At 39.7% G+C, this 15,449-nt stretch overlaps 1 protein-coding gene across 11 annotated transcripts in view; it reads left to right on the plus strand.

The window, feature by feature from the left end:
* The window catches only part of tns1b (tensin 1b), a 271,589-nt gene extending 256,578 nt beyond the window's left edge, over nt 1-15,011 (plus strand). For 9 of the 11 annotated variants that reach the window (XM_037539401.1, XM_037539398.1, XM_017691582.2 and 6 more), the window contains 11 exons: nt 302-1,383; nt 2,702-2,788; nt 4,119-4,250; nt 4,855-4,947; nt 7,453-7,530; nt 8,424-8,495; nt 9,277-9,303; nt 9,923-10,091; nt 10,219-10,287; nt 11,708-11,737; nt 14,569-15,011. In XM_037539401.1, the coding sequence (XP_037395298.1) occupies nt 302-1,383; nt 2,702-2,788; nt 4,119-4,250; nt 4,855-4,947; nt 7,453-7,530; nt 8,424-8,495; nt 9,277-9,303; nt 9,923-10,091; nt 10,219-10,287; nt 11,708-11,737; nt 14,569-14,710 (1,981 nt within the window). In that variant the 3' untranslated portion in view covers nt 14,711-15,011. The remainder of the gene's footprint in view (nt 1-301; nt 1,384-2,701; nt 2,789-4,118; nt 4,251-4,854; nt 4,948-7,452; nt 7,531-8,423; nt 8,496-9,276; nt 9,304-9,922; nt 10,092-10,218; nt 10,288-11,707; nt 11,738-14,568) is intronic. The other 2 variants (XM_037539400.1, XM_017691590.2) reach the window with 1 other exon arrangement.
* Nucleotides 15,012-15,449: the final 438 nt, after the last annotated feature.

The raw sequence follows: 15,449 nt of genomic DNA on the forward strand, positions 1-15,449 counted from the left end.
CCCCTCTATTATGCAGTAATAATGGGCATTTTAGGCAAAATCCTTAAAGCCATTGTGCATGGAACATTTTCTGAACTGAAACTTTTGAATCTATTTACCATTTACAATAGTGCGAAGCAATAACATTACAGTATACTGTATGGTATATGGTGACAGTTATAACCTTACAGGCATGTCTTTCTATTTAGGCTAGTATTAACAATAAGCCCTGCCCACCAGCCTACATTTCTTTTTAGAAAGATTAAGATGTTAGTGAGTCTTGCCGTGGTTGTCACTAATAGAGAATCTATTTCTTTTCCAGAGAGCATCCAGTGGCTGATAATGGAGTGGGCCTGAGCACCCCTTCCTATGGAGCAGTGGACTCTGGGTTCCGTCTGCCGCCCTCACAGACCACATCCCACACCACAACGCCCTTTTACTACACCACCCCTGGTACCCTGACAGGCAGCTATATCAGTCCTGATCTCAGCCCCTCCTCTCCAGAGCCTGTTCATGTTAATGCCATAGGTGTTAAACCTGCCCTGAGCAGTCCTGACACACAGCACCGAACCTTATCCACCAACACCTCATCCAGTCCCATCCTCCAGAACAGACTGGCCAATCAGGACAGTCCAATCCTGGACCGGCAGCCATCTCTGCCCAACAGCCTGGATCGACAGCCATCACCGCCCAACGGCTATCAGCCTGGAGTGTCCAGCAGTCCCCTACTAAGTAGACATGGTATGGTTTCCCAGGCAACACAAAGTAGCCCGATGCTGAGTAGACAGATGCCCATTAGTCAGGGGCCACAGAGCAGCCCCACCTTAGGCAGGCAAGCTCACCAAAACAGCGCACCAATGGGGTATCAGCCGTCCCTCGTCCAGTCCATTGTCCAACCCAACCAAAGCAGCCCTGTGTTGAGCAGACAACCATCTTCATCCCAGCCTGCACAGAGCAGCCCCGTCCTGAGCAGACAGACCTCTCTCACTCACCCCGGCCAGGGCAGCCCCGTCCTGGGCCGCCATCCCTCTATGTCTCAGGTGAGCCATGGCAGCCCAAGCCTAGACCGGCATCCCATGCACAGCGGCTACACCACCCCAGATGAGCGTCACGGGGCACTGTCCCGCCAAAGCAGCAGCTCAGGGTATCACCCTCCCTCCACACCATCCTTCCCTGTGTCGCCTGCGGGATATCCTGACGGCCTGGGCTTCATACAAGGCAGTCCAGGCCTGCAGCCTCAGCTGCCCGAGAAAAGACGTATGTCCAGTGGGGAGCGGCCCAACGGTGGCCTGTCTTACAACACTCTCAATGGGAAAGTATCCTCACCCATGTCAAGCGGAGGGAGTACTCCGAGTGTCCATTTCTTCCATACGCTTCCTGATTTCTCGAAACTTAACATGTATGGTAAGTAAGGGAGTATAAAAGTGTCAGAAGTAGAGGTGGATAGTATGACAATATTTATCATGATTGTGACAAATTACATTGTGTTATGCTTTTCTAAATATTTGCTGGATATTGCCAGTACTTCAAGAACAGTGACTAAATTCATGTTTCAATTACCTTAGAGAGCCTGATAGGCTTGTATAGGCCTTTTAAGCCTGCTTAACTTGGCAGTGCAGGACGTCATGTGAAACGTTGAACAAGAATAATTTTATTTATAGTTTTTGATTTTTTTTAATGTGTCATTACTAGTTCTTCTGTGTCCGTTCTAACTCATTAAACATTAAAAAACAGATTATAATGCATATTTTGTATCCTTATGTTAGATTTTTGCCATACCTCCCACCCCAATCTGGAGGTGGCTGTTATTCAATTATAATAATTAATCAATTATTATATTAGAGTCCTCTAATTTTTTAGACAAAAGGTAAACTTCAGGCAGTTTCCAAATGCAGAAAAAAAAAACTTGGTGTATTATTTTTATTGTCTAAATTCCTATACTTTGTTAATACTGCCTCCTTTCAAAAATATGATACCAAATGAAAAGATGAAAAGGTACCAAAATAATAATGATAATGAATTGAATTATGGTGGAATTTCATGTTATTATGCATTGAATAATTTCATAAATAATGGTAAGAAACTGTAGTGAAGTTTAGAGATGTTCACCCCTAAGTCAAAGGTTTCAAAACAAATTGTCACCAACCTGCAAATGTGAACTCCTTTGGTTAGTATTCATTGTTGTTTTATTGGTATTTATGTAATGTAAACACCTTTAATGTCGAAATTTACAGAGAATTACATTTAACACATAAGACCAAAGTGATGCAAGTAACTGCATGATTGTTGAGCTGTAGGAGGCCCCAGTGGAGGCGTTAATTCTGTCAGCTGAGTCGACTGTTCTAGGCGCTACCATATAATAAACACTGTGCTGTATTTTTGTCATTATGATAGAATGTGACCTCTGGCTGTCTGATAGCAATTCTGTGGTTAAATCTGGAACTGCTTCCAGAATACTGGAAATAGTGTCTGCCTTATTTGGAGAGCAGTGAGCTTGTGGTTAATATGAAGCTGTTAAAGTCAATAATTCAAGCACGTGGATGAGGCTGTATAACTAACTTCAGGCTGAGAGTGTGACTGTGTCACAGTATCCCAAGTTTATGTGTCTTTGTATTTGTGTTTGTTTACATGTGAACTTTTAACCTATTACTGCAAATGGGAATAGTCTAATCTAATACCATTCCCCAAGGATGCCTGGTCTGACCTTATGTCCTCTTTCTAGATGGAAGCCCAGAGACCAGAATGAATGTAAAGTTTGTCCAAGACACTTCCAAGTTCTGGTATAAACCAGACATCTCTAGAGAGCAAGGTAAGGTCTTAGCATGCGCGTGTGTATGTATGCACTGAAGGGGGGAGGGGTACTGATTTATCTACATTTAGTTTGTGAGATGAGGCATGTAACTCCTATAAACAACCCTACCATGTCATGACTGGCACTGTTTTGTGTATTCATTATGAGGTCAGTGGCTGTTGCACTCCACATCTGGTTCTCCTGTGAGACGCACTCTTATTGGATTAGACAATCTGCACTGAAGATAGCACTAAACGCAAGCACATGGACTGCGCCATATGCATTTAGTTAAGCTTAGCGAACATCTGCATCTGCTGTGTTTCTTAACTCAAATACATGCTATAAAGAGCCCACAGAACCCTGCATTGCTATGGACTGTGTTCTCTCAATCTGCATCATGTTTAAACACAGTGGCACACAGTGGAGACCTGCCTCATGCAATGTATAATTTAACACATATGGCTGTAATATTCAGATTCTGGATCAGATGTGATAGAATAAGGCTTGAAATGAAAGCACAGTAACTGTCCAGGAGCAGGGGTGGTCATGCCTGGTTGAACTCAAAACAGAATGGCTTTTTGGTTTCAATCATAATATTGCCATTTCTGACAAGAACATCAGGTTACATTAGCATTATACATGACCAGATTCAGCACAGCCATGTGTACTACATGATAGGTGGTAAAATAGGAGATATTTTGAATAACATTAGGCACAAATATGACCCTTATAAGCCCAATCCCTTCAGGTAGAAAGGAAACTGGGTCTTTTTACTCCTTTTCTGTTTCTGGCAACAGTAAGTCATGATTTTCGACTTAGTATCTTGAAATGATGACTTATTTTCTCTAAAATTGTACCCGGTAACTCTAAATAATTACAAATTGTCTCAAATTTATGACTTATTGTCTCAAAATAATGTATAAAAACTACTAAAATTATTAGTAACTCAGTATTTTGACATCTGTCACTATTTTGAGATATGAAGTCAAACTAAGTAAAAAAGAAAAAAGACAAATTTTTACATACTGCTGCCAGAAACGGTAAGAAAAATATTTTTCTCTTTCAATATTCACTTCAATACACAAAAGCAATGGGCTTCTATACACAAAAAAAACAACACAAGCATGTGGCTGATATGTATAATTTATGTTGTAGTTTAATGATGAAAGGACATGGTCCATGTTTACAAACTGGGATTTACAAGTTAGCTGCATATCTTTCTAGTATCCACCAGGTGGATAAGGTCTGATAAGGTGTAGTACTGCTCATACATCAACAGTTTATTAACAAGTGTTGACCCTCATAACAAGTAAACTCTTCTGTCTGTTGTCTTTGCTCGCCTTGCTAGCTATCAACATTCTGAAGGAGATGGAGCCAGGAGCCTTCATCATTCGGGACAGTCACTCATTCAGGGGTGCCTATGGCCTGGCTATGAAGGTGGCCTCTCCGCCGCCCACAGTGCAGCAGAATACCAAGAAAGGTATTTGACAGTGCACCCTTAGGCCATGTCCTCCACTTAGAGATGCTTATTCTCTATCAGCACACTCCAGAGGAGCCCTTTTCACATAATGGTAATGGACATCTCAACACATTGCTGCAAGGAGCGACCGAAACCAATTCCAGACAGGCCCGTCTGATTCTGCCCTAACCTATAATCCATCTCTCAGCATCTGATCAACAGCTTCTGTCCACATATACTTATATATAATACAAGTGTTCAGCAAATCCTTGATAAAACTGTGTTGTTAAGGAGTGTGGAGGAGGACAGCTCCAAAAGATGGCTTTGTGTGTGCCTGATGTTCAGAGACAATTAACCACACTGCCTTAAGGTTGTTATGGTAGAATTGACCCAGGCTAGCACACCTCTTTCTTCAGCAGCAAAGGCAGCTGTTATTAGAGAGATTCTATTACAATGATGTGTGTTCTTAATCCAACACTACAACACAGATATTATTGCTAACACAAGATCACAAGACCTTTTGTTTCCTTGTTTGTTTGTTGTTTTCTGGTGTTCTCAATCCTTAATATTATAAATTTGTGAACTCAGTTTATATTTTCCCATTTTAATTTATGGAATGTTGCAGGTGATGTTACCAACGAGCTGGTTCGCCACTTCCTGATTGAGACAAGTCCAAAGGGGGTCAAGCTGAAGGGCTGTCCTAACGAGCCCTACTTCGGTCAGTTTCTCCACACATTGATTCTTCAATGACCCATTTTAGCCCTGAATTTGAGTGAAAATGCATTGTTTCTGTGCTTGACCAAAGTAAAAGTTTATCATCAGAAACTCATAAGGCTAGTTTAGCAAAGCCTTATAGCTAATCATTAGAGATGTTCACTAGGTGCTTCATGCAGTTTGAGTCTCAAGTCTTTGGGGTGCGAGTCCAAGTTGAGTCTCAAGTCTCTGGAGTGTGAGAAAGAGTTGAGTCTCGAGTATCTGAGTGGAGTCTCTGGGGTATGAGTCTTAGTCAAATCTCAATTCTGTGGGGTGCGAGTTTGATTCGGGTCTCAAGTCTCTGGGGCGCAAGTCTGAGTCGAGTCTCTGGGGTACAAGTCAAATCTTGAGTCTTTGGGATGTGAGCCGAAGTGAAGTCTCGGGTCTCTGGGATGTGAGCCGAAGTGGAATCTTGAGTCTTTAAAGTGTGAGTTCGAGTTGAGTTGTGAGTCTCTGGAGAGAGAGTCTGAGTTTCAAGTCCCTGCTATGTGAAGTTGAGCCTTGAGTCTCTGCGGTGTGAGTTTGAATTGAGTAAGGTTGGAAATTAAAGATGTTATTCATTTTCCATAATAAATTTTTTTCTCACTCTAAAATTTCATGAATATTCAGTCTAAAGTTCTAATTGAGTCATTAGTCAACATGCAGCTTAAGTGCAGCTTATATCACCACATATCACCACTGTAATTACAGTAAAGTCCAAGAATCCAACTCAGCATGTTTTATTCAGTTATTTTTCTGTTTTAATATTTAAGAAAACATCTCTTAAATCTGGTGATCATAGTTGCAGTATCCTAAAAAGAAGTTTAAGTATAGATCTCAGGAATCAGTTCGTCACTCAGTGGCCCTCTCTCTAATTTGGTCTACTCTCTGCATTACAAGCTGGGCTTAGCAGCTCACTGAAGAAATATGTTCTCCTGCCTTCCCTGCTGTATATCAAAAACAACATGTGACAGCTTATGTAAGCATTCTCTTATATTGAAACATCCTCTTATGTTGACTATTGCGTAAGTGTGTGTTTATTAGGATAAACAGAGGAATGTGAGAATGAGAGAGGTGTGGGTGAAGACTGGCAGAGTTGGTCGCTGAGGCATCCGATACGGAGCTATCTTCACTTCTCTTGCCCTTCCTTGCTCAGTAGTGCACACTTTGTGGTGAGACTATGCCAAGTCTCACTCATGGAAAGATGGGCCCTGTTTCAAGTACGCAGAAAGAGAACCCGACAAGCTTCTTCAGTTACCTGTACAACTGTAATGTTTTAGTGGCTTTTTAGTTTGGTTTTTCAGACTAAAAGGCAGATTAAAAATAACAGTGCCAAAATATATTCTTTGGAGCAGTGCCATAAAAAAAACTACCACTTGTTCTATAAAGACTTTTAAACTCATCTTTATTTGCCACACAGTCTCTTTTACTCCATTTGGATGGCTTTCCCTGAACCAGTGTGTTTTGAGTCAAAGGGTTTTCTGTGTTAATATGCTGCAGAGGAAGCAGACAGAGATAAAGTCCTCTAAAGAGTTATCTTTTGTAAGGTTCTTTAGGGAACAGCAAATGGTTCTTCTACTACATCACTCCAAAGAACCATTTTTGGCACCATTAGTTGTAAAGGAATTGTTATAAAAGTAAAATCGAATCAGTCAAGACATGTTTGGCTTCCAAATATTGTGTCTTTAGTTTATCACTGGAGCTACAGCTAAGAAACACAAGAAGTTAATAGTGGTCCAGATCTGTTCCGTACAAAACATCCCTAAAACATCTCCGAATCCACTCAAGTGATCCGTTGTGCAGAGTTCTTGAACAGACTTTGGTGAGTCTTCACATATTACTTGTTAGCAATGTTAGCCTCTTAGCTCCACTCCTAAAGAAGCAAAATATGAACCGCAAATATGTCTTGGCTGATCAACTACCTCTGGGGTAAGTGGTAAGTGGTGTAAATTTTTCAAGCATTCCTTAAAGAGTGTTATAAATCAAATGATAATGTGAAAGTTGTTGTGTTGCTGTGTCTACCTTTATACATACCTGCAAATATTTTGGAAATTGTCAATAACATGAAGGTTCATTAATAACTTAATGCTTCCCAAATTATTGCCCATTCATAGCACCAGTGTTGCTTGCTCTGCTGAGTATACTGGAGCAAAATAAATGTTGGAGCTCCCCCTAGAGCTGCCCTATCCAGGAACTAAGCCAAACGTGGTGGGAAATTGCCAGTAAAAGCTTAACATTGTGAACATTCACCTATTTGCCTGACCTTTTGCTGGGAAGGACATGCAGACTAGAGCTATCATGAGATTCTTTCGGCTTCTAACAAGGTTGGATTGATACTGTTCATATGAAGTATTGCATGGCAATGACCTCATAGGGAATTTTGTCATGTAAAGCATGTCCTTCTCTCATAAATCTAATTCCAATTTGCTGCCTCCTCTCTCTCTCTCTCTCTCTCTCTCTCTCTCTCTCTCTCTCTCTCTCTCTCTACCAGGTTGCCTTTCTGCATTAGTGTACCAGCACTCCATTACTCCATTGGCTCTGCCTTGCAAACTGGTCATACCCACAAAAGGTAAGAAATATGTGTAGAGAAATATTTGTATGTACATGAGGCCTTTTAAACTTGACCCCACTTTGGTTACGCTTTCATAGTGATATATGGTTTCCTTGCTGGTGTGAATAGTTCCTGAAGTGACCAAAGAGCCAAGACAGCTGGTAGTCTTCCTCAGCCAGCTTTTAGGTGTCATGCAGGTTTGAGAGGAGCATGGGCCTGGGTTGCTCGTCCGTGCTCCCTCAAACAGTAAGTGACAAGATGTGAGAAAGGCATGTAGAACTCCAGCGGGGTGAGAATTCCCTTCAGGGGACTGTGAGCTCATAGCTAGTGTTGGACAACTATCAACTTCGCTCTCCCTTCTCTAGCTTGTTGTTCACAGTGATTTAAGTTTTTCACATTTTTAGTTACAAGCAGAGTGACCTAACTCAAAATGAACCAGTATAGAAGTTGCAGTTATCACCAGCATACATTTGTTATAGAATTTAAAGTAAATTTAGACCATTAGTTAACATGCTATGTGATTAATAATACATATTGAACATAATGACAATATCTAGAACCATAGATTACAAAATAATCACAAAAACAGGTGAATTGATTGATTAATGAGAATAATAATTCTAGACTTCTAAGGGTTGAAAATAATATACAAAAATGTAACGCTATGATGCTGATCTGTTGATATTTGTTAGCCCTATCATTGAGAATGGGAGGTCAAATAGCAGTGAGTGTAACAGAACAGGCCTGTGAATATCTATGCTCTTCCAGAGAGAAAGACAGGACACACTGCCCAGTAGAGAGCTCTCCTTAGTAGTGGATACAATCAAGGTTGTTTTGCAGTTCTTACGTAGTGTTCCTTTAATCCTGTTTGTCACATAATGTTTTATCATATTCCTGATGTGTTTTTGCAGATCCCCATGAAGAGATCCCAGAGGTGGCCACGCCAGTCAACCCAGCCACAGAACTGCTCAAACAGGGTGCAGGTAAGCAGACACTGAGACATTGTGTTGTCACTCATTTCATAGATGCACTTTTTCTTAGTGCTTGTTTCACTTTCTCTCCAAGTCTATCATTATTGCAAGATGCTAAACCTGTACTAAACTGTCCCTGGGGTGGTACCCTTCTTGTCACAGGAGTGGTACCCTTAGAAACACGTCTTCAGTACCTTTAGTTAGGGAACATCATTGTACCGTATCCCATTGAAGTTAAATGTTTTAAGTTGTATTGACCCCAAACTAATAAAAAGCTTGTCATGTCATCAGGCTTCTGTTTAAAAACTTTAGGTTATGAAAAAGGTACAAACATTGTACATTTACAGTGGGGAAAAACACTGTTGTACCTTTGAGGGTACCTTTACCTAGTAACTTGATGAATGAAAAATGTACCTGCGGAATACCTTTTTTTTTCTGACAATGAGTTTATTTACATGCATTTAACAATCCAATAACTGCAGGAAAACTCCAGGTCTACATGACTCAAACAGTAATCGTATTTCTGCCTTGAAACCAGCCTAAACTCACAGAAGACGTGACAAAAGCGCAACATAAAACTCAAACTTGCCATGTAGACGTACATGCTCAGACTAAGAATTCTAAAGGAAATCTGAGTAATGGTATATATGTACTGAAGAATCTGATCATTGACCTAAAATCCAGCTCTCTTTGTTGGATTTCTAAATTTCTGTTGGCTATTTGTGTTCTGATATCACTTCTAAAGCAATCCCATGTTTTCCTTCATTGTGCGGTCACCGCTTTGTGACCCTAGGCCAGAAGAGCCCTGTTGATTCTCATGGTAAACCCAGTGTTACTTTATTTTGTGTGCTTTTCTGTTTTGTCCTGTTAATAATTGACTTTGACTGATGCATCCCAGACAGACAGACTCTCCTGTGTCTCTAGACTGTGCATGAGGGAGTGTAACAGAATGCTGAAGACCGTATCTGTATCTATCTGTTTCTATCAACTAAAACTCAACATGGCTGCTGTTTAATGTTCCGTTAGTTTGCCGGGCTGTTTTTATGAGCGCTGTTGGAAAAATCTTCAAATTCATGCAACAGAGCATGTTTTGAGATGAGAGATGTTGAATTGCATTGCATGAATGTTCAAGAATACAGACATTATGAGAGAAATATGAAATCTAATGGATACTAGGATACTAACAGTCTGTTCCTGTGATGTATGTGTAACTGTAGATGCAGTTAACATTCTAGTTCAAAATGTACATATCTCCTAATTTAGTACACGGTGACTTGTGAAATACAGAATAAATATTGAATTGCAGTTTTGAACACATCTGTATACCTTAAAAATAGCGAATATTGATTAAATGAATAGAGTGTGACGTACTTATCTGTGTATGGTTTATTATTAACCTCTAATAATTTTGAACCCATTTTTTGTGTTTGAATTTCCAGCATGCAACGTGTTGTACGTAAACTCAGTGGATATGGAATCTCTGACCGGCCCGCAGGCCATTGCCAAGGCGATCTCAGAAACCATGGCAGCCAGTCCTACACCCACTGCCACTATTGTTCACTTTAAGGTGTCATCACAGGGCATCACCTTAACCGACAACCAGAGGAAGTGAGTTCATTTCTCTGACATGTGTAAAAGGTTACATACCAAACTAATACACTCGGTTAAGATGTTCTTTGTTTTGTAAAGTAGCTTTATTTCACTCTTCTTTAACATAGTGTCCTGTATTCAACAGGCTTTTCTTCCGACGTCACTACCCTATCAACACTGTCACATTCTGTGATATTGACCCACAGGAGAGGAAGTATGTATTCCTTACATCTTTTACTGAAATGTACATGTACTACACCACATCATATTTCAGTTTCACGTTTTAGCCAATAAATACAAGTACTTCATTTTTAAGTGTGGGTAGCACTGTCGCCTCACTGCAAGAAGGACCTGGGTTCGATTCCCCAGCCAGGTGACCAGTGTCTTTTCTTTGCATGTTCTCCCCGTGTGGGTTTCCTCCCACCATCCAAAGACATACAGTCAGGCCAATTGGACATGCTAAATTGCCCCTAGGTGTGAATATGTGTGAGTGTGTGTGTGTGTGTATATATATATATATATATATATATATATATATATATATATATATATGTGTGTACACTCACCGGCCTCTTTATAAGGTACACCTATTCAATTGCTTGTTAACACAAATAGCTAATCAGCCAATCATATGGCTGCAACTCAATGCATTTAGGCAAATAGAGGTGGTCAAGACAACTTGCTGAAGTGCAGACCGAGCATCAGAATGGGAAAGAAAGGTGATTTAAGTGACTTTTAACGTGGCATGGTTGTTGTTGCCAGACGGGCTGGTCTGAGTATTTCAGAAACTGCTGATCTACTGGGATTTTCACGCACAACCATCTCTAGGGTTTACAGAGAATGGTCAGAAAAAGAGAAAATATCCAGTGAGCGGTCAGTTGTGTGGACAAAAATGTGTTGTTGATGTGAGAGGTCAGAGGAGAATGGGCAGACTGGTTCAAGATGATAGAAAGGCAACAGTAACTCAAGAAAGATTACAACGAAGAATTAAGGCAGTTCTGAAGGCAAAAGGGGATCCAACCTTTTACTACCTAATAAAGTGACCAGTGAGTGTGTAATATATATATATATATATATATATATATATATATATATATATATATATATATATATATATATATATATATATACTTACATGTCTGGCTGGCTGACCTGCAATGGACTGGTGACTTGTCCAAGGTGTATCCTGCCTTTTGCCCAATGACAGCAAATCTTGAAAAAAGAAGAATATGTGCACAGGAGCACGAAAACTGGATATCTTAGATGTAGAGTCATGTTTTATGAACTGATGAGTCAGAATTTCAGTTACTTTAGATCATGAGAAGCAGAATAAGAATAACCTTTGGAGTTGCTTTTTGTTTAAAAAACTGAAAGCAAATCTCACTTAATTATAGAAGTTAGAATAAAGACAAAGGTGGACACACTGAATACTGAATGTGTATGTGATATTAGATTTAGTTGTTTAGCCTTCTGTGTATTTCTGTGTTACTGTGTATTTTCTGCAAATGAAGACAAAAAGGCTGTCTCTGTCCTTTGCACAGTACTGTATAGCACACCAGCTGCCATAGCTGTTAAAGACATTTTAAAGTGATTGTGTTATGACTCAACTTTTTTTATGGTTAATGTCTTGACAGGTGGAATAAACCAGAAGGTGGCACTGCAAAGTAAGTATCTGTGGCTGTTTATAAAGATTACTGCAGTCATCCTTTATTATCAGTACTGAGCATTGATGGATATTTAAGAGATGTTAATGCTTCTCACATCATACATTTCTCTCACTAAACTCACTAAAGTCTAAAGAGTCCTGCGTCTGGACTAGATCCCTCTCACTTGACCATAAACTTTGATTTTATCATCACTCACTCCACCTAATTGACCTGTGATCATGCCCACATCACAATCACATCTTCACACCCACCCACACACATATACACACACTTTTTGTACTGTGTTGCTCACTGTCTTAAAGCCTATCACACTCTCAGAGTACTGGAGCATGTGAGTGCTTTCATGGCTCCTCTGGGCTGTGTATTAAAGAGATGGGCCTGTAAAAGGCTGCTCATAAAGGCACCACAGCACTGATGTACTGGGCAGATAGCTGAGGCGGGAAGAACAGATTAATACATTGGGCAAAAGATGAAAGCACATGATATCAAGGCCAAAAGCCAGTTCTGCTGGTGTATGATGTGTGGTTTAGGGGCTAAAAGGGGAAAGTCAAGTACAATAAAGTATTATGAAGCTGTGCAAGTTATAGAACAAGTTTAAACATTTACAGACTGTATATTGAAGAATTCATCCTTATGCTGTTAGTGTTTTATTCTTAAACTAACTGCTCGATGGACAGTACTTGGTCAGAGAATGTCCATCGTTTATTTCAAGTACGAACTATTTTATTTTTCAGTATCATGAAAAAAGCATCACATATATTAAACAGAAAAATACACAGATGCCTAAACATATTTTTTTCAGTACCTTTGCTTTATTAAAGCTTCCATTGTTTTTGGAGACTTGCTTTAATTTTTTCAAAGAACTCTGCTGTGTTTCTGTTCTACATCTTCAAAGTCTTAGAAATTGGTTGTATTTCCAGCTTCCCACAGCCCAAGTTTTGGAAACTCCTTTGACTTTCCCTTTATGGATTATTTTATATATAATCTTCTCAGAAAAGTAAAGCACTACTACAATATGTAAAAATACATATATATTGTTTTTTCAAACCAGCCTTGGGAGGCTGCAGTACAGGACTTCTCTGTTCTCTACCACCTGTTAAGTGCTTAATAATGAGCTGAGTTGCTTCAGGTGGGTCACCATAAGGGAAACATTTAAGAATCCTGTACTGGGCCTCTCTTCAGAAGATTGCTTCACATCACTCCTTTTTTTAATAAGATTTAATATAGACTAAGTGGTCACTAGAGTATTGTAGTTTCCTATCGTGTGAAAGGCAGCTGTGACTGTACTGTTGCTTCCAGCTGTATGAATACCTACACCCTTAATCACCTTTTTTTCTGCTGAGCTAACTGAGAGCAGAGCACTGCGGGTAGAACTAATTTAGTTAACTGCATCCATGTATGCAGCTGCCAGCCTCCACTGTCTGTACAAAAGAGATTTGAAAGGGTAATTAGCAGATTTGACTGCAAACCCATAAGTTTGCTTTTATCCCGCTGTGAGTAAAGCACTTACTCATACGGAAAATGTGTTACTCACTATATCTTTCTGATCTCCTGAGACTAACATGAGCTTCTCAATTTATGATCATCTAAGAATTTACTAAAGACTAGACAAAGGACATATAGGGCCCACCACTGGATACTCGTGACAAAAGTCAGTCTCTATAGGTCACTAAGACTATGATTTCTGATCATTTTTTAAAGATTAGAATTCGATGAGTGAGAAAAAACCCTACGTCTCAAATAAATGCTCTCAAATGAATGCAGAAACTTCAGTTTGGACATACTTGATTAACTGGCTTCTTTCTGGGCTGCATCATTGCAACCTTTAGCATTTCTCGTAGAACACACCAGATTCATTTCATCAGCTAATTAACAAGGCCTAGGTGAATTGAATTAGAAGAGTGTTAGAAGAGGGAAAACTGAGAGCTGTGGCCCAAGAGAACCTAGTTGGACCCTCTTGGCCTAGGAGATATAGAAGAGCTTTATAAAAGATTTCATCTTGTATTGTCCTTTCCTGTGGCTAGCATTGGAGAGTTTTTCCAAATTATGTTTTTTTTTTTGCTCCAGAAAATGAGAACTGGTTTTTCTCTTGGTCATCAAATTCTTCACTCTTCCATGTGAAGATTGTTAGAATTATTACTTTGTAACAAGTTTGCTAAGGTGACACATCTGCACTTGTTTTTTCTCATATTTTCATACTTCTCAGTGACAAATATAAGCATTGTTTGATTCTGCATGATTCTGTGTAATTGCAGACATTTATGTGAATGTTTGAGTGGCAAACAGTGCAGTGCATCATTGCGTATCAACCAGTAAGTAAACTAACTGTAACTAGCAAGCAAGGGAGCTAACTGGCCAAAGTATTTGTATTAGAGTAGCATTAAATGACCCAAAAGACAATTAAATTATTAATCATGATTATTATGATGGTTCCGTGAGCTGAAATTATACCTTTATTGCAGTTTTGAATGTTCAGTGAAAAACGTCCTTGAAGGACTGCTACCACTGACTCAGAAACACTTGGAATAGAAATATATGGCTTCGTTACCTGCCCACTGGCTTCTAGCATTAGTTTTGGGGCAGGTTTTCACCTTGAAATGCATCAATATTATTGCCCATTGCAAAAGATGTATGCAGTACAAATGCAAGAAATAGAGATGAGATTCTTTTCACCGGTCTAAGACTCCTCATAAGCGCCTACTAGTACTAGTCATGGCAAATAAATACATCAGCTGAATATAACTGTGTAAATGGAAGCTTTCTTACTTTGTTTAAATCCAGGTCAAAATTGAAAAGAGCAAATTATAAGCTGTCTTCTTCCATTTCAGGTTCTTTGGTTTTGTGGCCAGAAAACAGGGAAGCACAACAGATAATGTCAGTCACCTGTTTGCTGAGATGGACCCTGACCAACCTGCCACTGCCATCGTCAACTTCGTCTCCAAAGTGATGATTGGCTCCCAGAAGCGATGAGCTACTCTGAGAAACTGCGCTTTTCCCCCCTTGGAGGACTGCTTTCCCTTCTTTTCTGTTCTGATGCATTCTGTATTCTTTCGCTTGTGTGTGTTAATATTCGGCCTAGTGTTGGAGCGCTTGCACGCGCATGTTCAGATGGTCTAGAGAGTGGAGCTCAGATGGGGACAGAGGAAGTGCAGTTAAGAGGAGGAGTGGTGTGGTGAGGAAGAGGAGAGAGGTGATCTTCATCTCTGTGCAGGGTTAACTTCAGATATGAGGGACTGGCATCAGTGAGTGTGTTTTTTTAATAAAATAAAAAGGAAAAGAAAAAGTTTAAAAGAGGGATGATGAGACTGATATCAGGCTTTTGCATTGATATACCAAAGATCAGACAGCTGTCAGGATAAATATGTAATTATTTGAATGGTTTTTTTGTTTGTTTGTAAAATAAGACTTTTTTTTCAGAAAATGTTAAAGTTTTCTCTATACATAAATATTGATACTGTATTTTGTTTTCTTTGTAATTGGCATCTATATTTTCTTGCTAAAAGTACTTAAGAACACTTTGCATGTTATCCTATGTGTCCATGGCATGAGGCCTGTTTCACTGTAACAATTCACATATACAGACCAAACCGTTCACTAGCAAAAACATATGCGGGCCAGATTCCGCTTTGTGCTCTTTTTTCTGTTATTGGTCTCTTTGAGAAGTTTAAGAGGTCTTGTTCATTCAGTCCTTAAATATGTAGTTTCCAGC

The sequence above is a fragment of the Pygocentrus nattereri genome, chromosome 6 (genome assembly GCF_015220715.1).
Source record: "Pygocentrus nattereri isolate fPygNat1 chromosome 6, fPygNat1.pri, whole genome shotgun sequence".
NCBI classification, from domain to species: Eukaryota; Metazoa; Chordata; class Actinopteri; order Characiformes; family Serrasalmidae; genus Pygocentrus; species Pygocentrus nattereri.